Here is a 21,777-nt window from a genome sequence, read left to right as displayed (position 1 = left end):
TTAACAAAAACCGCAAGTTTTATGTATAAAATATTTTCAAAACACGATGAAACCGTACATAAAACCACAAGAAAAATTATATTTAACATTGTTCGGTTTTGTCAGCGGGAAGAAAACGGCTAAAAGCCGACTATCGACTTACAAAAAGTCGCGGAACGTGTTTCCGCTATTCACGGGTATTGATGTTGTATTTAATATTAAATAATTACCTATTTAATAAGCCCCCTAAGTAACTTGTCTCCGGTACATAATCGGTAAGTATATTCATTCAAAATATATTAATTTTCATAAATATGCAGGTAATTCATGATCTTTAAAATAACTGACAAATAGTCTTGATACTTGCCATTTTATGCATATTTATATGTAATTTTTTTTCAGGATTGTGTAAAAGTACCTACGGTATCTCGAATAAAAGACCGCTAAGTAGGTGATATGTAAGAATTCGTAATCTACGTGCCGGATTCAAGCACATCCAGTTCCTCACATCAGTCCCTGGTTGTTCTGAAGCTAGCTCAAACATAAGTGACATTGAATATTTTAATTCAGACTTCAATTACAAAGAATAAAACTTTTCATAAAAATATTTCTTTATTTGTAAGTTCGTTTACTAGGTTCTGTTAGTTACGAAATTATAAGTATTGTGAAAACGAGGTGGGAGTTGGTGAGTTTCCCTCGTGAGAGCGCTGACTAGGTAGGTGGAGGTTTCTACCTAGTTGGCACTCTTATTGGATGGTAATGGGTTCAGGCCTGGCTAATCAGAACAACACAGATTTTCCAATAAGGATTTTATTGAACACACACAGAGTATTTACAGAGTTCTCTTATGACCTATTGATAACGTCCGTAATGTCACTAACACTGCACAATGGACTTTGTTGTATAGGTGCACTGTTCACTACGCGACCGTATAGGTGACACGGGTATGGCGAATTAACTGTGACGAGACGTACTCCGCACTAGGCTTACGCCTTACTAGGGTAGGAGTTACACCGTGTGTGATCGGAATTGCGACCATATAGGGTTTACGCAATGTGTGATCTGGACGGGCTTGCTCCGTACTAGTAAGGAGTTCGCTTGGAGAACTTGGTCTAGTAGACAGCCGTGTGAATCGGAATTGCGACCATATAGGGTTTACGCAATGTGTGACTCGGGACTGCCGTGCCTAAAGCAAGGTCCTAGCTAGGAGCCGACTGGGATGTCAACTGATTTGGGTCATGACCCGGCGACCTTTTATACCACTTGACAGCGTGGGTGAAGCGATGCTCTCGAAGCTTGGCGTCACCCCGCGGTGGGGGTGTAACCGATGTTTGGCGCGCGAATCTGGAGCGCGCGACAATTGCATCGTAGAGAAAAAATGGCGTGGCGGCGGCATTACTGGAACGCGCGCCCGCCGCACTATAGAAAAACGGCCTGGCGCCGGCGCTTAGCGGAAGGGCCGGCAAGATCTGCTACCTGCGTTACGCGTCGAGGTCATTTTGGGTCGAAGTTGAGTTTGCTGGTGCTACAGTCTCCCCCTCTGGCTCCGACGACGTCCCGACGAGGAGTCAGCAAGTGGTAGCACCTTTTCCTTGCCTGCTTTCGACATCTTCTTTGGTCGACCTCGCTTTCTGATAGGCTGCAGCGGCTCTGGCGGGGTGTCTATGTATATTCCCGTGATACGGCGTCAGTGCTGAGGCGTGATAGACCCCAACCTTTTCCAGAGAGTCACCATTACGTGTGACTTCATATGAAGCTGGCCCGTGGCGCTGCAGAATAACGTAGGGACCATCTTTTTGTGGTGCTAGCTTCGCACTCACTCCACGAGCTGAATTGCTAGTCGCATGATTGGTGACCATCACCAAATCTCCAGGTTGATATTTCGGAGCTTCTCGGCGCTTTTTGTACATTATTTCTTTTCTTCTTTCTTCTTTTTCTTCGCTCATTTCACGAGCTTCTTTTAAGGTATCTGCCATTTGTATTAGTTTTGGCATAAGTTCAGGAACAATATTCTCTGACGTTACGATCTGTCGTAGATCTCTTGATGCCTCATCCGGTGTACTTAATTCTCTACCGAATGTCAAGTAAGTGGACGAGTGTCCTGTGTCGATGTATGCGACCCCGGGTACTCTGCCAACTTTGAATTTCACCGTAGGGCGAGGTCGAATGTCACTCGGGGCGGCTGGTCCCCAGAAGCTGAATTCCGGATTCTGGGCTGATGAGGGCGGTTTACCCGAGCAGGTGGGACACTTGCTGCGAACGACGCCAGGTTTCCCACACCCATAACAAGTGATCCCGGTTGGCGCTGATCCTGCTGGAGGTGCCTTCTTGCTCTCCTCTCCCCCTGCTGACGAGCCCGATGATTGTTGGCGCCGCTTGGTTCGGCAATCTGCCTCCACGTGTCCATGCTTGCGACAGTAATCACATTGAAGGCGTCCAGAGGCGTCCCTGTTCTCGATTGCAGGTAGTGGGGGAACCTTCCGTTCCCAGCTGGGCCTCTTCTCTAGTAGGATTTCTTCTGCGCTACGCGCAAGTTTCAAGAGCTCTTCAATTGTGTTAAATGCGCTTCTTGGCACCATTTCACGGATGCCTATGTGGAGTTGACCATAGGTCATGTGTAACTGATGGTTCTCCGGCGGGGTTGGTGCGGGCAGCTGTGCTATGAGTGCCCTCTTCCTCGCGACGAACTTCTCGGTGGGGGTCTTCGCATCCTGTTTCTGCTCTATTATCCGTTGATACAGGACGTCAGCAGGTACCTTTGGAGCGAACGCATGCCTAAGTCGGTTCTGGAAGTCTGTCCAAGTTTTGATATCCGACTTAGCGCCTTCCCACCAGATAGCGGCGTCCCCTTTTAGTAGTAGGGTGAGCCCTTCTAATGCGTCCTCGTCTGCAATGTCTTCCAATTTCTTGTAAACATTGATCGCTGAGAGGAACGTCTCTACAGCTTCGTTTTCGCCGGTTCCGTCGTACGTCGCGTTGCATTGCGCGAAGGATCCCTTTTTGGTTGCCGGTGCTAACGCTGCGATGATACGCTGCAGCTGCTCCTCGGTCATGCTGAGAGCCATCTTCGCTCTGTGCTGTGCTCTTGCAGTGGCGGGACTTCCATACAAGCCCAAAAGCCGGGCTTGCCCTAAGGCAACTAATTGCCTTACCGAAATTACGTAGTGATAAGATCAATAAAGATTATTTTGAAAATCGCGCGCCAAACGAACCCGTATTATTAAATTCAAGCCACAGCGGCCTCGAACCGCGGCACGAGCGTGTTGCAAAATTATGCCGCGGCGTGGCGCCTCGTCCGCGCGAACTAAATCAGGCGGAGGATGTTCTAGCTATCCTGCTCGAACTCGCACTCGTTGGCTTGCAACCGTGCTTGCTTTTTCGTCCCGCTCTGGGCACTATCAGCCTACAAACCGTCAAAGAACGATGTAACTATTTGTTGGTATGTATAGCAATTTTATAAGACGATTTATGCTTGGATTTTGTGTGAAGTTAGCTGCATAAGTTCGCACAGCGCGCGTTCGCGTTTACTTCAAGTGTATTATTATTTAGTTGAGCCGAGTCAGTGGTCGAGTCGAAAGTAACGAAAGTTTGTTTAAGTGAATTTGATTAAATAGTGAATGTGAATTTGTTCATCGTTGTGGCGCTTAGTTTAATAAGTGTTAACAATGGATCAAGAAGTGGTTCCTTGTGACGGTTTGAAATGCGTCCACGTTTTAGTCAACCAAAACAAGGTAAAGTCTTTGACCTTTGTCGAAAAACGGGACCTAATTTCCGCGGCAAAACCAACACCCGACTTGTGTATTTCTCAGTCAAGTCAGTCGCGTAAGAGAAATTTCTGTAGGGCCGTCTACAAAACTCATTGGATTGTTGGTTGTTCCCATACAAATAAGATGTATTGCTGGTGTTGCATATTTTTTTCGAACGATATTAACGTTTGGAATACTTCTGGCTATAACGATTTAAATAATTTATCTGGAGCAATAAAGAGGCACATGAATTCCGGTAAACATATGTGTGCAGTGATTTCTTTTAGCAATTTTGGGAAACAAAGGATCGAGGCCTCTTTGTCGCGACAATTATCAGAAGAAATATCAAAACATAACATGCGTGTTGACAACAATCGTAGTGTTTTTCAGAGGTTAGTCGATATTGTGTGCCATTTAGCACAGCAAGAACTTCCTTTTAGAGGACACGATGAGTCAAACACTTCATTAAATAGGGGCAATTTTTTGGAACTTGTATCGTTGCTATCAAAATATGACGGCGTTCTAGAAAAACATGTTCAAAGCGACAAACCAAGCTCGAGCTATTTGTCTAACAAAATACAAAATGACATTATTCATTCCGTAGCAGACGTGCGCTATGATTAGCTCGCCTCGTCACGCTAGCAGATGCATTTGACCCCGAAGAGTGAAGATTGGACAGTTATTACGAAAACATATCTTTCGGCTTGCCCTACTCCAAAACCCTAGGCACGCTACTGTGCTCTTGTCCTGGGTTCTGAAGCCAGGGCCACTTAGTTGGGCGCCAGTTGTGAAAACGAGGTGGGAGTTGGTGAGTTTCCCTCGTGAGAGCGCTGACTAGGTAGGTGGAGGTTTCTACCTAGTTGGCACTCTTATTGGATGGTAATGGGTTCAGGCCTGGCTAATCAGAACAACACAGATTTTCCAATAAGGATTTTATTGAACACACACAGAGTATTTACAGAGTTCTCTTATGACCTATTTATAACGTCCGTAATGTCACTAACACTGCACAATGGACTTTGTTGTATAGGTGCACTGTTCACTACGCGACCGTATAGGTGACACGGGTATGGCGAATTAACTGTGACGAGACGTACTCCGCACTAGGCTTACGCCTTACTAGGGTAGGAGTTACACCGTGTGTGATCGGAATTGCGACCATATAGGGTTTACGCAATGTGTGATCTGGACGGGCTTGCTCCGTACTAGTAAGGAGTTCGCTTGGAGAACTTGGTCTAGTAGACAGCCGTGTGAATCGGAATTGCGACCATATAGGGTTTACGCAATGTGTGACTCGGGACTGCCGTGCCTAAAGCAAGGTCCTAGCTAGGAGCCGACTGGGATGTCAACTGATTTGGGTCATGACCCGGCGACCTTTTATACCACTTGACAGCGTGGGTGAAGCGATGCTCTCGAAGCTTGGCGTCACCCCGCGGTGGGGGTGTAACCGATGTTTGGCGCGCGAATCTGGAGCGCGCGACAATTGCATCGTAGAGAAAAAATGGCGTGGCGGCGGCATTACTGGAACGCGCGCCCGCCGCACTATAGAAAAACGGCCTGGCGCCGGCGCTTAGCGGAAGGGCCGGCAAGATCTGCTACCTGCGTTACGCGTCGAGGTCATTTTGGGTCGAAGTTGAGTTTGCTGGTGCTACAGTATTTCATATTTAGCAGACTTTTCGGCGAAGTAAAATATCTTGAGATGAGAGAACCGGATATATCCCAATAAGGCCTACCTACTTATGCATTATTTTTATTCATATTCATATTTATTATTAATAATGTACACATACATTACAAGTCAAGTTTACAATGGGTGAAATATATCCCAGATAGTAAAATTACAGTTCTAATGCCCAATTTCTACCCGATCTACCCGGTTTTGTATTAAAATAACTGTTGGACTGCACAGATTAGGTAGTACATAAATGAGACTCTATCTTGTTTGGTACTAAAATTACAGTTGTATTGGGCAGATTCTTAACTAGTTTTAGCAGTTTTGTCAATCGCACTGTCACTTTTTAGTATCTGAGACATAAAAACAAGAGTGTGTTTTAAAAAGAAAACTAGTGCCTGCGCTAAATCAGAGGATTGATTTGACGAGCCGACACCACCACCAGGCTCCGTTTAGTAAGAAACCGGAATAAAAGGGATACAAGTATCATGACCTTTAGTGTCGTACTATAATCACGTGACCAGTGTTGTCAGCATAGCAAAAACCATAAAATGGCTCTGGCGCGCCCTCAAATCCCACGACTCTTCTCTTTCCGCACAGACTCTACTTTTCCTATTGATCAATTATCATAACAATTACTTTCCATAATGAATGGTAACGAACTGTTGCCACAAAAGTGGGTTAGGTTAGGTTAGAACTGTGACCCTCGAAAAAACGAACTGCTGCCACAAAAGTGGGTTAGGTTAGGTTAGAACTGTGACCCTCGAAAAAACGAACTGCTGTCACAAAAGTGGGTTAGGTTAGGTTAGAACTGTGACCCTCGAAAAAACGAACTGCTGTCACAAAAGTGGGTTAGGTTAGGTTAGAACTGCGATCCTCGCAAAAATGAAATGCTGCCATTGGTTAGGTTAGGAGGGAAATTTAAATTAGGACATACAAGTATTAGGTCAAGAAACGATAGGCTAAGTAAAATTAGGTAACATGATGGTTAGGATATATAATTTTTAGGCCTAACAATAATTAGGCAAAAAAAGAATTATGCTACATAACATTAGGATAAATACCCAATATGGAAAGTGCCATTAGGGAAAAACATATTAGGACAAAAAAAAAATCGGCCAGTCGATAAAAGGGAAACCAAAATTAGGGTATACGAGTGTTAGGACAACTGATCATTATGACAAACAATATTAGGGAATGCAAAGATAGGAGAAAAAACTTTAGGGATTCAGATATAGATCCCATTTCAGTAGTCCACACGTTTTCTGCAGTTACTACTGTTTGCGGGCGACCACTTCGGTGGTCATCTTCGAGGCTGGTTTTTCCCCATTTTAAATTTGTTGAACCATCTAAAAACTGTGGCCCGTGAAGGAGCAGAATCTCCTAACGCTGACTGCAATCGTTGCAAACACAATTGTTCAGATAAACCAAATTTAAAATCATAAAATATCATAGCACGCAAATGTTCGCGGTTAAGCTCCATCGTTTCAAAGAAAAAACTCGGGAACCGTTTTGGAATAAAACCGGGCAAGTGCGAGTCAGACTCGCGCACGAAGGGTTCCGTACCATAAAGCAAAAAAACAAACGGAAAAAAATACAAAAAGAAAACGGTCACCCATCCAAGTACTGACCACGCCCGACGTTGCTTAACTTTGGTCAAAAATCACGTTTGCTGTATGGGAGCCCCACTTAAATCTTTATTTTATTCTGTTTTTAGTATTTGTTGTTATAGCGGCAACAGAAATACATCATCTGTGAAAATTTCAACTGTCTAGCTATCACGGTTCGTGAGATACAGCCTGGTGACAGACAGACGGACAGACGGACGGACGGACAGCGAAGTCTTAGTAATAGGGTCCCGTTTTACCCTTTGGGTACGGAACCCTAAAAATGACTGTAACATATTCATTTTTTAAATTGGAGCGAATCGGCAACTTGTGTTCTATTTTGAAATAAATTTGCTTTTTAAAAACATATAATTCAGGTGCGTTCCATTTTCGAATTTCGAGCATCGCAAAACTTATCGAGTGACCTACGTATCTATGCGTCAAAGAAGGAAGGAAGGAAGGAAGTAACGCGGGTAGGTACTAGTGTGTCATCGGAAAGTTTCCAAAATTGCGAAATTACCACATGGAAATAATTCGGAAATATATTAAAATCGAAAATGTATGTTTCTTTGGTTTCCTTTGAAATTTTCCTGAAATTTCTGAGAACTTTGGGGTCATCCATTAATTACGTCACACCAATTTCTAGGTTTTTTGACCCCTCCCCCCCCCCCCTTGTCACACTTGGTCACATTTGGCAAACCCCTCCCCCCCTAGTGTGACGTCACATTTTTTCTACGAAATCGCCAAATCGAATTAAGTAAGTACCTAAGTATTATTAATATTTTATCAAAATATTTTTGACGATATAAATATTAGTAATTTTATAACCCAAAACTGCTTAGGAAAGAAAATAACTTGTTATTTAAATGTACAGCGAACTAAATAATTTAAATAAATTTTCGGTTACTGATTAAGTTAAAGTGACGTCACAAAGTTTGTGTCTCCCCCCTCCCCCATGTCACAATATGTCACATTTTCTTGACCCCCTCCCTCCCCCTAAACGTGTGACGTAATTAATGGATGACCCCTTTTCCAACTTTTTGGAAATTGCGGTCCTAAGTGGGATCTAAATATATAAGTAGGTAAAATTATTTATATGTGTCTTTTTGGTAACGCGCCTTATGAATAATGACATTATTAATGATAAATCCTTCGCTTTTGAAGTTTATATTTAAGTAATTAAAAGCAATAAAAATTGTCACTACTGAATTTTATGTACGTAACAACGCTTTAAAAAATTGTTACAATTAGGCCCTTAGGCCCACATACCTTAGGCCCTTAGGGCACTATCTCTGGGCACAAAAAAGGCTTTCCCTTTTTGTCCCCAACAGGTTTTCCAAGAATTTAAGCGTCACGTGAAGTAAATGTGACGAACTTTTTAACACAATCCACACTGGTTCGGCTAAACCGAACGCTCGAAGCGGCAGGAATGACTAGCCAGAAATTCAGATTACTATTCCCCCAACTTTCCTGCCAAACTACCGTTGCTACAGCAAATCGCTTTCAATCTACATTCTAACAAATGGAAATTTAATTTAGCTGGCCGGGTAGCAATCCTTAGAAGCCAATTTAGTTTTAAAGATTTGATAAGGTTCTGATGTTATTTTGATACGACATTGATTCATGTCACGCACAGCAATAAATCGTCAGGCAAGCAAAAGTCACTAATTACTAAAAAAAAATTAAACAAAAATCGACCTTTTTTCTCTTGACTCTTCTTTTAGTAAGTACTAATATGGTTCACTATGGCTATGAACTTGTGGTGGGTGGTACTAAGTGACTTTTGCTTGTCACCCGACGAAATACGAATGTTTAGTAGTAGTGTGTTAGGATGTTTTCTAAGATGACTACTGAGGCCTAGACAAGATGACAGTCGTTGAAAGAACAAATAACCAATGGAAAGTTGAATAATGTATGGATACAGTCACGTGACTTTTCGTAGCACCTGTCATCCCGATACATGTTTTCATTTCGTTTGGCTTCTGTCGATGTACTTACTCGTATGAGTGTCGATGTACTTCGTGAGGATAAATTAGCGGTTCACACTGATTAGTGTAGCGGGTCGTATCAAAATACGATGAAACCCATTCCAAATAGTTAACACAGAATCGGCCACCCGGTAACCTATTTGGCAATCTGCAGCTATTATTTAGGGATAAATACGTTTGCCCGTTTGCGGGTAATTGTTTTGTGTATTACTTCAATAAGCGAGGTCTGCAACTCACATATGATTTCAGGGAAACGGTACCTAGGTACGATTATACCAGATCCATATATATGGGGGTACTAATATTATAAATTTTAAAAAAACGCTGTTTGTTATTTTTTTCACGGTTAAACCGCTGAACCCATTTAAATAAAATTTGATATGGATACGACTCCCGGATAGTGATGTGCCGTCAGAAAGTGTCCAAAATTGCGAAATATCCATACTAAAAATTTTCGTAGCCTTGTCTCATTTTTGTACGGGGACCGAAATTTTCCGTCTCCAAAAATTTAAGTTTGTTTTTTTCTTTACTATGAAACTTTCCTGAATTTTTTCTACTACTTATTTAAAAAAAAATACAACTAGAATGATTTCCGTGAAAAGACTGTCCTATCATTAGGTATCATAAGTTCATAAGGTCTGTCCCCGATAAAAAGTGGTCAGCATTTAATAAAAAAAATATATAAAATAAAAGACAACTGACATCTGTCACTTTGATTGTTAAATAGCGGGAAGAATAAACTATCGTTTAGGGCTATTTGGAGTTTATAAATTCGTAACATTTATAAAATGTCGTCTAGCCAACTGGACATCCGAAAAAAGATCGTGTACACCTACAACCAAAATGTCGGTATATCGCAAGGAAACTTAGCCAAATTATTAAAAGTTCCGAAGTCAACCGTGCAAAAGGTATTGGCTAATTATCAGTCCAGATTGTCTGTTTCAAGAAAAGGTGGTTCGGGTAGAAAACGCGGTCCTGCTGATAAAACTAAGGCAAAAAAAGTAATCGAGCATTTTAAGAAGAATCCAACTCTCTCTCTGTCCGTTACGTCGCCAGAAAATGTAAGGTATCGAAATCGTATGTCCAAAAAATCAAGCAGCGTGCAGGTTTACGATCGTACAAGGCAACTACAGTTCCTAATCGCGATGCTACAAAGGATAAATTATGTAAAACCCGGGCTCGAAAGTTGTATACAAAATATTTGACGAAGTTTGGTTGTATTTTGATGGACGACGAAACATACGTGAAAGCAGATTTTAAGCAATTACCAGGTTTGCAGTTCTATGTGGCAAATCAAAGAGGGAATGCCGATAAAAAATTTACAACAAAAAAACTTGATAAATTTGCAAAAAAATTCCTTGTCTAGCAAGCCATCTGTACATGTGGTCAAAAAAGCAAATCGTTTGTTACTACGGGTACGATTAACCAATCCATTTACACGAAAGAGTGTTTGAAAAAACGTTTATCGCCGTTTATAAGAAACCACACCGAGCCTGTCATATTCTGGCCTGATTTAGCGTCCTCACATTATGCCAAATCTGTTTTAGAATGGTACACTGAAAATTGCAGAGCGTGCGACTTGCAATCTGGAGGTCGCGGGTTCAAACCCCGGCTCGTACCAATGAGTTTTTCGGAACTTATGTACGAAATATCATTTGATATTTGCCAGTCGCTTTTCGGTGAAGGAAAACATCGTGAGGAAACCGGACTAATCCCAATAAGGCCTAGTTTACCCTCTGGGTTGGAAGGTCAGATGGCAGTCGCTTTCGTAAAACTAGTGCCTACGTCAAATCATGGGATTAGTTGTCAAGCGGACCCCAGGCTCCCATGAGCCGCGGCAGAATGCCGGGATAACGCGAGGAAGAAGACTGAAAATAATATCTCCTTTGTACCGAAATTAGCAAATCCACCAAACTGCCCAGAACTCCGGCCGGTAGAGCATTATTGGGCAATAATGAAAAGAAAATTGAAAAATAGTGGTAAAATTGCTACAAATGAGCAACAGTTCAAAAGAATGTGGGATACGACATGTAAAAAGGTGACCGAAAGTGATGTACAGAGATTGATGGAAGGAGTCCGAAGCAAAGTCAGGGCATTTTACCAGTGTTAATTTGTTAAACAGGAGGTTTATTAATTTTAAAGAACACTAATAAAACTTTAATTTAAATAGCCCATGAAATTGTTTTTCTTAGTTTTTTTTCTAATTTGTCGTTGTAACACCGACCACTTTTTTTCGTGGACGGGCTTTAATAAATAGAGCGGTGGAACTAAAATATGGAAGTAAGTACTAAATTCTACGCAGACGAGCACGGGCAGAAGCCAGTTGTCAATAAGGTCGATTTCTAAATGGAACTTTATGCTAAAAGCGCCTTATGAGCATCCGACAAACATACCTTTTAGTAGGTACTATCGCCGTAATAGCTCACTAATTAAAGTAGTTCCGATGTCGCTTCTAATTTAAGTAATTACTCGAAGCGAATGCCGTAAGAGTCCGTATACCTACGATATTATGTGCAGTTTCACACATTTGTGTAATTTACCTATTTTTCTCTACCTGACTTGAGATACAGAATTTTCCTAGTTCAGGTAGAAGTCAATAAAAAGCCTTACTTTATAATATAATCTTTTCTGAATAAACTATTTTTTTTTCTATAACTAAGAAGGGCTTTAAGAAGCATATTATGAATGTTTTTTTTTATCCGAATTAATGGCTTACCTACCTATTGATGGTACTTACAATTAATTTCATACGGATCTATATCTGAATCCCTAAAGTTTTTTCTTCTATCTTTGCATTCCCTAATATTGTTTGTCATAATGATCAGTTGTCCTAACACTCGTATACCCTAATTTTGGTTTCCCTATTATCGACTGGCCGATTTTTTTTTGTCCTAATATGTTTTTCCCTAATGGGTATTTATCCTAATGTTATGTAGCATAATTCTTTTTTTGCCTAATTATTGTTAGGACTTAAAATTATATATCCTAACCATCATGTTACCTAATTTTACTTAGCCTATCGTTTCTTGACCTAATACTCGTATGTCCTAATTTAAATTTCCCTCCTAACCTAACCAATGGCAGCGCTTCATTTTTGCAAGGATCGCAGTTCTAACCTAACCCACTTTTGTGAGAGCAGTTCGTTTTTTCGAGGGTCACAGTTCTAACCTAACCTAACCCACTTTTGTGGCAGCAGTTCGTTTTTTTGAGGGTTACAGTTCTAACCTAACCTAACCCACTTTTGGGGCAGCAGTTCGTTTGTTCGAGGGTCACAGTTCTAACCTAACCTAACCCACTTTTGTGGCCATTCATTATGGAAAGTCATTGTTATGATAATTTATCAATAGGAAAAGTAACTGTTATGATAATAGATCATTAGGGCAATAGCCATTAGGTCAAAACAGTTAGAGCATGTTATTTTATGCCAAACATTGTTAGGGATTCCGAAAATATGGTAAAAAGCTTTAGGGATCTTGATAGTTATGGTATAAATGCTTAGGTCAAATGATTCTTAGGCTAACCATTACACTATGGAAAATAATCTTTATGACAATTGATCGTTAGGGCATGTGCCCATTAGGACAAACCAGTTAGAATAAGTGACTTTAGGACAAACGTTGTTAGGGATTCAGAATGACACCCATTTCATACAAACCAAATATCTGTTTTGGTATTTTTACTGGAAGAGATAAAGAAAATTAGCTGTAATGATTAAATAATCTGTATTATTTTGAGTCTTACTTATTTGTCTGTGCTTGAGAGTATTTCATTAAAAAATGCCCGTATTTTTTTGTTGTTTTTTTGCAGTAATAACGAAAATTTCCTTGCTGTTGTTGTCTGTACATGTTAGTACATGTTTTGTGAACGTCACGAATAAATATATTTTATCTTTTTTATCTAAAATGTGGCTTACTATAATAAAGATAAAGAAACAAGCTTCACTTTAAATTCTAAATACGTTTATTGCTGTGAATAAATAGACTACAATTGCTACAAGGATATAACTAAGTACTTACTTATTATTTATTGAGTACTTACCTACCAACTAATTACAAACATAAATCAATAATTTTGCATGTTGTTCAATTATTTGCTATTTTCTAATATATCAAACCGTACACGGATTTTTACAGGTCGACGTAGACGAGAAAATAAAAGACATGTCATAAAGGGTCTCAATGCGTCATATTTAGCAACTTACCGCAATGCAATTCAAATGCAGATACCCGTGCAAGCAGTCATCTATGTCGTGTTTAAATTCGCGAGTCCACTCGCCTTGACCATTGACCATGAGCTATTTCTACCACGGCGTGCGCGTAAACTTACAATTAAGAAACTCAGGAACGGAAACACTCACCTCAGGCAGCTCATCGGGAACCTTCCCCATCCATGATAAAGATAGTATGGTGCAATCACATTTAGCGTTCACGTTTCTCTCGAAATGGAGATGCATTTTTGACAATTAACACTTAATAACAATCACTAAGAGTTTAAACAGATTTGTGTTTGTAACTTAGTTAGACGGTTCCGTCGCATTTTAGTGTGAGTTTTAGTTTATTTTGGTGAGGATTTATCATGAATGCCGGATTGTTTGCTCGGGCCGCTGGTGACGTGACGGCGGCGGCGGTGACAGCGAGCACTGGGGTAGTCGAGGCTCGGCGACGCGAAGGTATTGATTGAGGGCCACTGGTGCCCTCTGTCGCGCGCGCCCCGCACCGGGGGAAAGCGGGAAAACCCGTGGAAAGCGCGGAGAGGGCGCTGACTCGCGGTACACGTGCCGAATTTCCACGAACGTTGAAATAACAATAACAACGAATAGGTACAGTCAGCAGCAGATATACCTGAGCGGGCAAGGTGTCCAAGAAAACATATACACTTCAATCGTCACAAAAATAAGGACATCTAAGTTGTAATTTTCACGTAGGCTTTCAGTTCGTCACATATACCTTAACTTCTGAGTTTTTCTTTAACACATACACCCTTATTTAATCACAATGACAATAACGGTTAAAACGTCAGTAGTAACTAAGCACTCAAATTCAAGCTGCTGTCATTAATACCTACACGCACTGCCAATCACGTACGTCAGCAGCCAGGGTGCCACCAGTTGCTAAGCAGTTGTTATTTCAATGGTAACTAAGCATCAACATTTTATCTGTTTAACTTTTAAATAAATACTGTAGCACTACGAATTGACACCTCCTTTCTTAAAGAAGTATTTTATCGTTAAGTGTCAATAATAATAGGCCTTTTCATCTGTGTCAGATGTTTTAAGCAGCATCCCGGTAACGACACTTGCGTTCGTGGCTGTATAGCCCTATGCGGGAGAGGATCCCTCGTCCACACACGCGGCAGGTGTATGCTCCCCCAGATGGGTGGGGGTTGGAGGCCTGCTCGTGGCGCCTCAAGCGTTTTTCTTTTAAAGAGGAAAACCAGGCATCGTCGTGCTTGAATTGGCCATCATGAACAACACGTCGCCACGTAGGTCGATCTTCGGCCAGTCTCTGCCATTGGTTGCATGAGATATTAAAGGCAACCATATCACGCTTGACACAATCTTTGTAGCGCAGCATTGGTCGTCCGACCGGTCTTTTTGCATTTGCAATCTCTCCTAGTAGGATTTGACGTGGTAAACGAGTCCGTTCCATTCGGTACACATGCCCAAGCCACCTCAGTCGTCTCTTCTTTAGTATGGCTGTGATACTAGGGAGCTGTGCATCGCTTAGAACAGACTCGTTTGTCACGCGATCCTTCCATGTGATGCCGAGTATGCTCCGCAGACAGCGCATGTGGAAGGTGTTCAGCCGGCGTTCTTGTTTTGCGTAAGTAGTCCAGGATTCCGCTCCGTACAGAAGTGTGCTTAGGACACATGCTTGGTAAATAAGCATTTTCGTTTTTACCGTGAGATGTTTGTTGTCCCAAGCCCTTGCACGGAGTCTCCCGAACGTACTGGCTGCTCTGCCGATGCGGGAGTCGATCTCCGCGTCAAGCGAGAGATTGCTCGACACAAGCGAGCCAAGGTAACAAAACTTGCTGACCACCTCGAGAGGTGCGCCGTTAAGTACGATCCTTGGCTGGGCTGAACATCCTTGCGCTAGTATGACGGTTTTCTTGGCGTTAATGGACATGGAAAAGAGATTGCAGGCTCTTGAAAATTGGTCCATGATTGTCTGCAACTGAGACTGACTGTGAGCAACGAACGCGGCATCGTCAGCAAAGAGAAGGCTGTCTACAAACAAGTCCTCTCTATGGCGTTTGGACTTAAGCCTCGTTAAGTTATACATCTGACCGTCGGATCTTGTGTACAGGTGTATTCCCTGTAGGTCGTCTCCAAAAGCAACCTTCAAGAGTACAGAAAAGAATATTCCGAAGAGAGTAGGTGCCAATACACAACCTTGTCGAACGCCTCGGCGTACGTCGAAGGGAGCAGATGTTTCGCCATTGTGGAGGATTGTGGCTTCCATACCCTCGTGGAATGATTGTACTATCTTCAGGAGCTTTGGAGGGCAACCAATACTGACAAGAACCGAGTATAGCCCCTCTCTGCTCACGGTGTCAAAGGCCTTGTTTAGGTCGACAAAAGCTACGACTAGAGGAGTATTTTGCTCCCTACACTTTTCCTGTAACTGCCTAAGTGAAAATATCATGTCGACAGTTGACCGTTGGGCCCGAAAGCCACATTGTGCCTCTGGATATACGCGGTCAGCTAGCTTTTGTAGTTTAGCCAAGGTGGCCCTAGCAAAAGCTTTGCCGACGATGCTAAGAAGAGATATTCCACGGTAATTATTGCAATCACCGCGGTCGCCTTTGCCTTTGTAAAGAGTGACGATATTAGCATCACGCATGTCTTGAGGCACGCAGCCCTGTTCCCAACATTTGGTCAGGTTGTTGTGAAGGACGGGAAGGATGCACTTAAGCTTGACGATTTCTGTGTAAACTTCGTCTTTGCCCGGACTTTTACCGTTTTTAAGCTGTTTCACGGCCAGGTATAGTTCCTCTACGGTAGGTGCGGAGTCCAACTCGTGCCAAGTATCCAGGGTCGGGAGAAGTCCCACAGTTTCTGGTTGTATGTCAACTGGACAGGAGTAGAGCCCGGTGTAATGTTCCACCCATCTTGCCATCTGGCGACTGCTGTTCGTAATAACAGAGCCGTCAGCTTCCTTTAGGGGGGCCGTCTTTTTTATAATAGGTCCAAGAGCTCGCTTAGTGCCCTCGTAAACACCGCCTATGTTTCCTGCGTCTGCGCATGCTTGAATTCCTTGACAGAGTACTGTCCAGTATGCGTTTGCATAGAAACGAGAGCTACGCTGGAGTGAGGCTTTCGCCTTTTTGAGCTCTTCACGTGTCAAACTTAGACAATAAATAAGTAGGTTCTACGAGAACGATCGGTTTTTTTTATTTTAACTGTCATATGCGGCTGTTCTTCCAAACCGTAGAGCATATTATATACCTATGTTAATATATTTATTTAGCCCGCTTATTGTACTAAAACATACTATACAGGGTGGCCACAGGTTGGCCCATTTAGATCGGCCAGTATGGGAAAATCTGATACTATAAGATATACACCGATCTTTTCTTAGGAATCATGTCATCGATTTAAGTAACACGAAACACTGCATTCATACATTTAAAAAAAATGTGTACTCAGCTCGGGAATCAAACTCGAGAAACGAACGTTTTGAAAAATAAAACTAAGACTATTTCTATTTAGATATCGATTGTGTAGGTCTTAAGCAATAAATGTTACTATGAAACACGATGTCTAAAATTAATAAAATGCATTGTTTTCATGTCCTTTAATTTCATTTAGTAAGTTTTCGAAGATTTTTAGGGTTTTTAGGGTTCCGTACCCAAAGGGTAAAACGGGACCCTATTACTAAGACTCTGCTATCCGTCCGTCCGTCCATCCATCCGACCGTCCGTCCGTCTGTCACCAGGCTGTATCTCACGAACCGTGATAGCTAGATAGTTGAAATTTTCACAGATGATGTATTTCTGTTGCCGCTATAACAACAAATACTAAAAACAGAATAAAATAAAGATTTAACTGGGGCTCCCATACAACGAACGTGATTTTTGACCGAAGTTAAGCAACGTCGGGCGGGGTCAGTACTTGGATGGGTGACCGTTTTTTTTTTTTCCTTTTTTGCATTATGGTACGGATCCCTTCGTGCGCGAGTCCGACTCGCACTTGCCCGGTTTTTATTTTCAATACATTTTACATACATTTTTTTTAAATGTATGATTGCAGTTTTTCTTAATTGTTACTAAAATCGATGACATGGTTCCTAAGAAGAGATCGGTGTATGTCTTATAGTTTTAGATTTTCCCATACTGACCGATCTAAATGGGCCAACCTGTGTAGTACCTACTAAAATACGATGCCCCGAATTGATCAAAGAACGAAGGAGAAAATAATTGTATCCAACCTAGCAGTAGGTAAATATCAAATGGCATTCCGCACAGGAGTAAGTAATCTAAGTAACGCTTACTGCGGGTCCAAACCTACAAAGTCCTGATAGAAAGTCGTACATATTACGCTACATCTGACATATCTTCAAAAATTATATAAACTAATGCGAAATTAACATAAAACCTGAAGACACAAATTAATAATAAAAATGAAACCCAAAAGAAATAAAAAGCTGTAATCTCTAGGTGCGTACGACTGAGATTTGAACCCGCGGTCTCTACTTTGAAAAGCAAATGCCTGTTACTGAGACCACAACGTGCCTTGACAATTGGCTCTAAATTCGGCTTCAGTTAGATTTTGCTATGTGTCATTCGTCTTGACGATTCTGTTAAAAGAAATAGTTTGCAGTAAGTTGACCGAGAGGCTCCTGTCAAATGGTTGAAGGGCAAAACGTGAGATAGATGTATGTGATGACAAGACTGTACTGCTTTCGATGATTGTCAAAACGCTTTACCTGAAATTAGCATGGCTATCTTTCATTCAATATTCGACCATACTTGTATGCTTTAAAGTCTATTTTTCCATATTGTTCAGATATATTTGACACTTTGGCCGCTTAGATACCATTGGTTTTTTGACAGCTAAGGTATCAATGACTTGTTGTAAGTGTAGAAATTAATGAATAGCGACTGTTAACATATTTGTGACACGTTGAGCGCTCACAAGTAAATACTACCATGACAGTCAACAACTTTTTGACAGTTTAAACGTTTACCTCTCTTCGAGCACCTGGAGTGTATAGCGACTTCTGCTGCTGACTGTACCTAACTAAATAATCGCAGAATAATAAAAGAGAGTGGTTGACCTAGGTATTAGTTTGGATCCATTTTGAAATTGTTTAGGTACCTACAAATTATTCTTCGCAAAATGTCAAGTTACTAAGCAAGCATTATTTTAAGGTGTAACAATTTCGGACTTTTTTATTCGCCCGGTATGAGTAAATGATGGGTTTAATTCTCCTCTGGCCAGAAACTAGCATGGTGAGAGGCATTTGTATGGCTCTGGTTATTTTTACTTTACTCAGTTTAATCACAGTGGGTTTGTATTAGTAAGCGTTTTATACCTTTATCAATTCATCACATTAGGTGACAAGCCAAATGCATGCATTATATCACTCTGTATATATTATACTTTTAGGTTTTGAGAGTACCTATGTTCCTCTCAAAAACTTCATAGGTTTCATTATCCATGTTGAGACCTAAGATAGGTACGAGCTTGATTTATTGCTTGTTAATAGTTATTTTCACCACACCAGCTCGGAAAGGCTTACTTTGCACTTCAAAAACTGATAGCAATATATAATATGTTTGCTGGTAGAATGTACTTTTAAATGATGATTTTGGATGACAATTATTTAATAATATTCATTTAGATTTGATTTGGTTTGATTTTGTTTGATATTTTGCATTTAATATTTACTTCGGGTTGGTGTGGTGAAAAATTTTGTGTTCATCACAGCAAAAAAATATTTAGGGGTTGCTTTAAAATAAATACCTAAATAATATTATAGGACATTCTTACACAAATTGACTAAGCCTTTTGTTGATGATACGGAGATTTCGGTGTAAATATTATACGCCTCGCGTATGGCGGTGGTCACGTGGGGCGGGGACAAATGGGAATGATTTATATGAAAACGCCTAGTCCCACCTGTGTCCGGCATGGACAAATAGAGCACAGAGCCATCGGCTTAGGCTTATATAGGAACTAGAAGACAGGTCGTCAGTTAAATGACAGTTACAAAATATCGTTCTGACTCACAGGCCAAATAATGACAACCTCATAGTTTTCAAAACAGGTCTAGTTTACTCGTTTCATTAATAAGTTTGATTAAACGTCGCCTCCATACGTAGGTAAACTGTAAACATTTGATGTCTGCTTAATGTTTACATCACGCCTCAAACGTGGATTTGTGTCAACAGTGCATTAACGTACCTGCGATGAGCGCGTTCAGAAATCTCAAATACTACAGAAAAAAATTATAATATATGATAAGAGTTTGACCATGAAAAGTCTGCAGCGATTTTGATAACCCACGCAGTGCAAGTGTATATAGGTATAGGTAAATAACACTTGCAATGAGTGGTCTATCAAAATCGCTGCAGACTCTTCTTGGTCTAACTCTAGGAGGGAAACGAGCAGAGCGCGTAAGTATAAAAGTTTTACTAATGGCCTGCATTGTGAATTACTTTTAGTTATAGTACCCATTTCACAACGCCCATATAAACCCCTTCTCAATACGGGGAGGCGTCGCAGACAAACGTTTGTAGAGTCGGGCCGTTAATGTCAAAATATATCTGGGAGACCGAGCTTTGCTTGGAAAACATATAAAAACTCAAAAATTATTTTCCCAGAGATTTTCTTCTGTTTACCTCTTGCAATGTTTTAAAATGTATCTTTTGTGTTATCTGTCGTGGCATCATCGAATGGGCCCTACGGAAGACCAGTGCTGGCTATATAGCTAGCATTATGCTGAGTTGGGTCCATTTCGTGATGCACATTTATTGTTCTCTTCTTTTCTTGCTGTTGTTGTCTGTACATGTTCGTACAAGTTTTGTGATCGTCACGAATAAAAATCTTTTATCTTTTATCTAGATAAGCCTAGCTAGATCGACTTATCGCCCCCGAAAACCCCCATACAGAAAATTACGTCGAAACCGTTAGAGCCGTTTCTGAGATCCCCGAAATATATAAATAAACAAGAATTGCTCGTTTAAAAGTATTAAATTTATATGAAAATGTGACGTTTATAATGTCACTCTCACACTTTGTTGCGTTCACGTCGATGCAAAGTTAGCTTACACGGTATTTAACTCCCTATTCTAGGTAGTTATAGGTAAGTCAAATTGGTATCATATTTTATGTCGCTAAATAGTCTCCTGAGGTAGGTAAGAAGTGGGAAACTACATTGTTCCGCTTTTACGAGTTGACAGTTTATGTTCCTTGCTTTGCTCGCGCGTACCTACTTACCTATTTTCCTTTGACATTGCTTGGATATAGGGTTGCCAGATGGTCGGGATTTGGCGGGATTCTCCCGATTTTTAGCATGGGTTCCCGATTCCCGACAAAGTGAAAAATGTCCCGAAAAACAGCTTCACGTTATAAAACAACAATTTCAATTTTCAAGTTCCGAACAGTCGTCGAGCGAGCGACCCGCGTCGAGCGCGTCGAGCAGCTGACGTAGTGCAATATGTTTCTACATATGTAGGTACTTCTTTGGGTTTTGTCTTTCATAATATTTTACTAAAAAAAAACCTATTGAATATGAGCGATGGAAGTCAAAACTATTGTAAGTCTTCTTAAATCTAACAACCATGTTTCAGTTTTCAGTTGGAATGTCAAAAACCCTCAAATTTACTGTCAAAACAAAATAAATTCCATCAAAACTGTAACTGTAAATCTTGTATCCTCGCACTAAATGGCAGCGAAAACTCATACTGCGAAAGGGGATATTCATAAATTACGTCATTTCAAATTAGGGGGGGGGGTCTGATGATGATGGTGTCGGATGATGGTAGCATGACGTAGGAGGAAACGGGGTCATTCGAAGCATGATTTCTGGATGATTTTAGGGGGGGAAGGGTCAAAAATCGTCAAAAATCGATGACGTAATTTATGGACAGCGCCAAAGTAACTCTATCTGTCTGTTACCTCTTCACGCGTAAACCGCTTAACCGATTTAAATGAAATGTCGTATGAAGATCATCATACGATAGTTTTTATCAAAGAAGCTAAAGTCAAACAACCACCAGTCGTCTTTGTAGGAAAGTCATCTGTGGTCCCGCCATAACGCATCAGTGAAGATGAGAGGCCATTTATAATTCAATAAAGGAAATTGAAATGTCTATTTGATGGTAAATCTCTCACATCTAAATTTACTTTGCATTCGGCGAATATAAATTATTTATCTGTTGGTTCTCCAAATAATCCAGCGTTTCAGGAAAGGTTTACTTTTTAGAGTACTATTCCCATGGCTGTGATATCGACGATCCATTACTATACATAATATATAGATAAATTCGAGTACCTACTTATATCGGTACGAGTCTTTTAAGTAGGGTGGCACTAAAAAATCCATCCTTTTTTTAAATAATTCCTTTTATGTGACAAATATTCCGATAATAATCCAAATTTTCGCCATTTTATTATAACCTCAGTAACAACTCGCACTCGACGAAAATACTGGCCTGGTGCGTAATACCGTTTCTGAAATCATAATTTGTGGCTTTCTATCAGAAAAGAAATATTTTCGTGACCCCGCACATTATATGAATAATTTCTCTATAGTCCCGAACCCAAAACTATTCCC

The 21,777-nt window shown here is 40.9% G+C and overlaps 1 protein-coding gene across 1 annotated transcript in view; it reads right to left on the bottom strand.

Annotated features, from left to right (window-relative positions):
- Positions 1-13,800, bottom strand: part of LOC134664337 (tubby-related protein 4) — a 110,537-nt gene extending 96,737 nt beyond the window's left edge. Inside the window, exon 1 of the mRNA XM_063520909.1 lies at positions 13,350-13,800. Within this exon, the coding sequence (XP_063376979.1) occupies positions 13,350-13,445 (96 nt within the window). The 5' untranslated portion in view covers positions 13,446-13,800. The remainder of the gene's footprint in view (positions 1-13,349) is intronic.
- Positions 13,801-21,777: the final 7,977 nt, after the last annotated feature.

This window comes from Cydia fagiglandana, chromosome 5 (assembly GCF_963556715.1).
Source record: "Cydia fagiglandana chromosome 5, ilCydFagi1.1, whole genome shotgun sequence".
Lineage (NCBI taxonomy): Eukaryota > Metazoa > Arthropoda > Insecta > Lepidoptera > Tortricidae > Cydia > Cydia fagiglandana.
The sequence above is the reverse complement of the archived record's forward strand: the minus strand, read 5'-3'. Positions and strand labels throughout refer to the sequence as shown.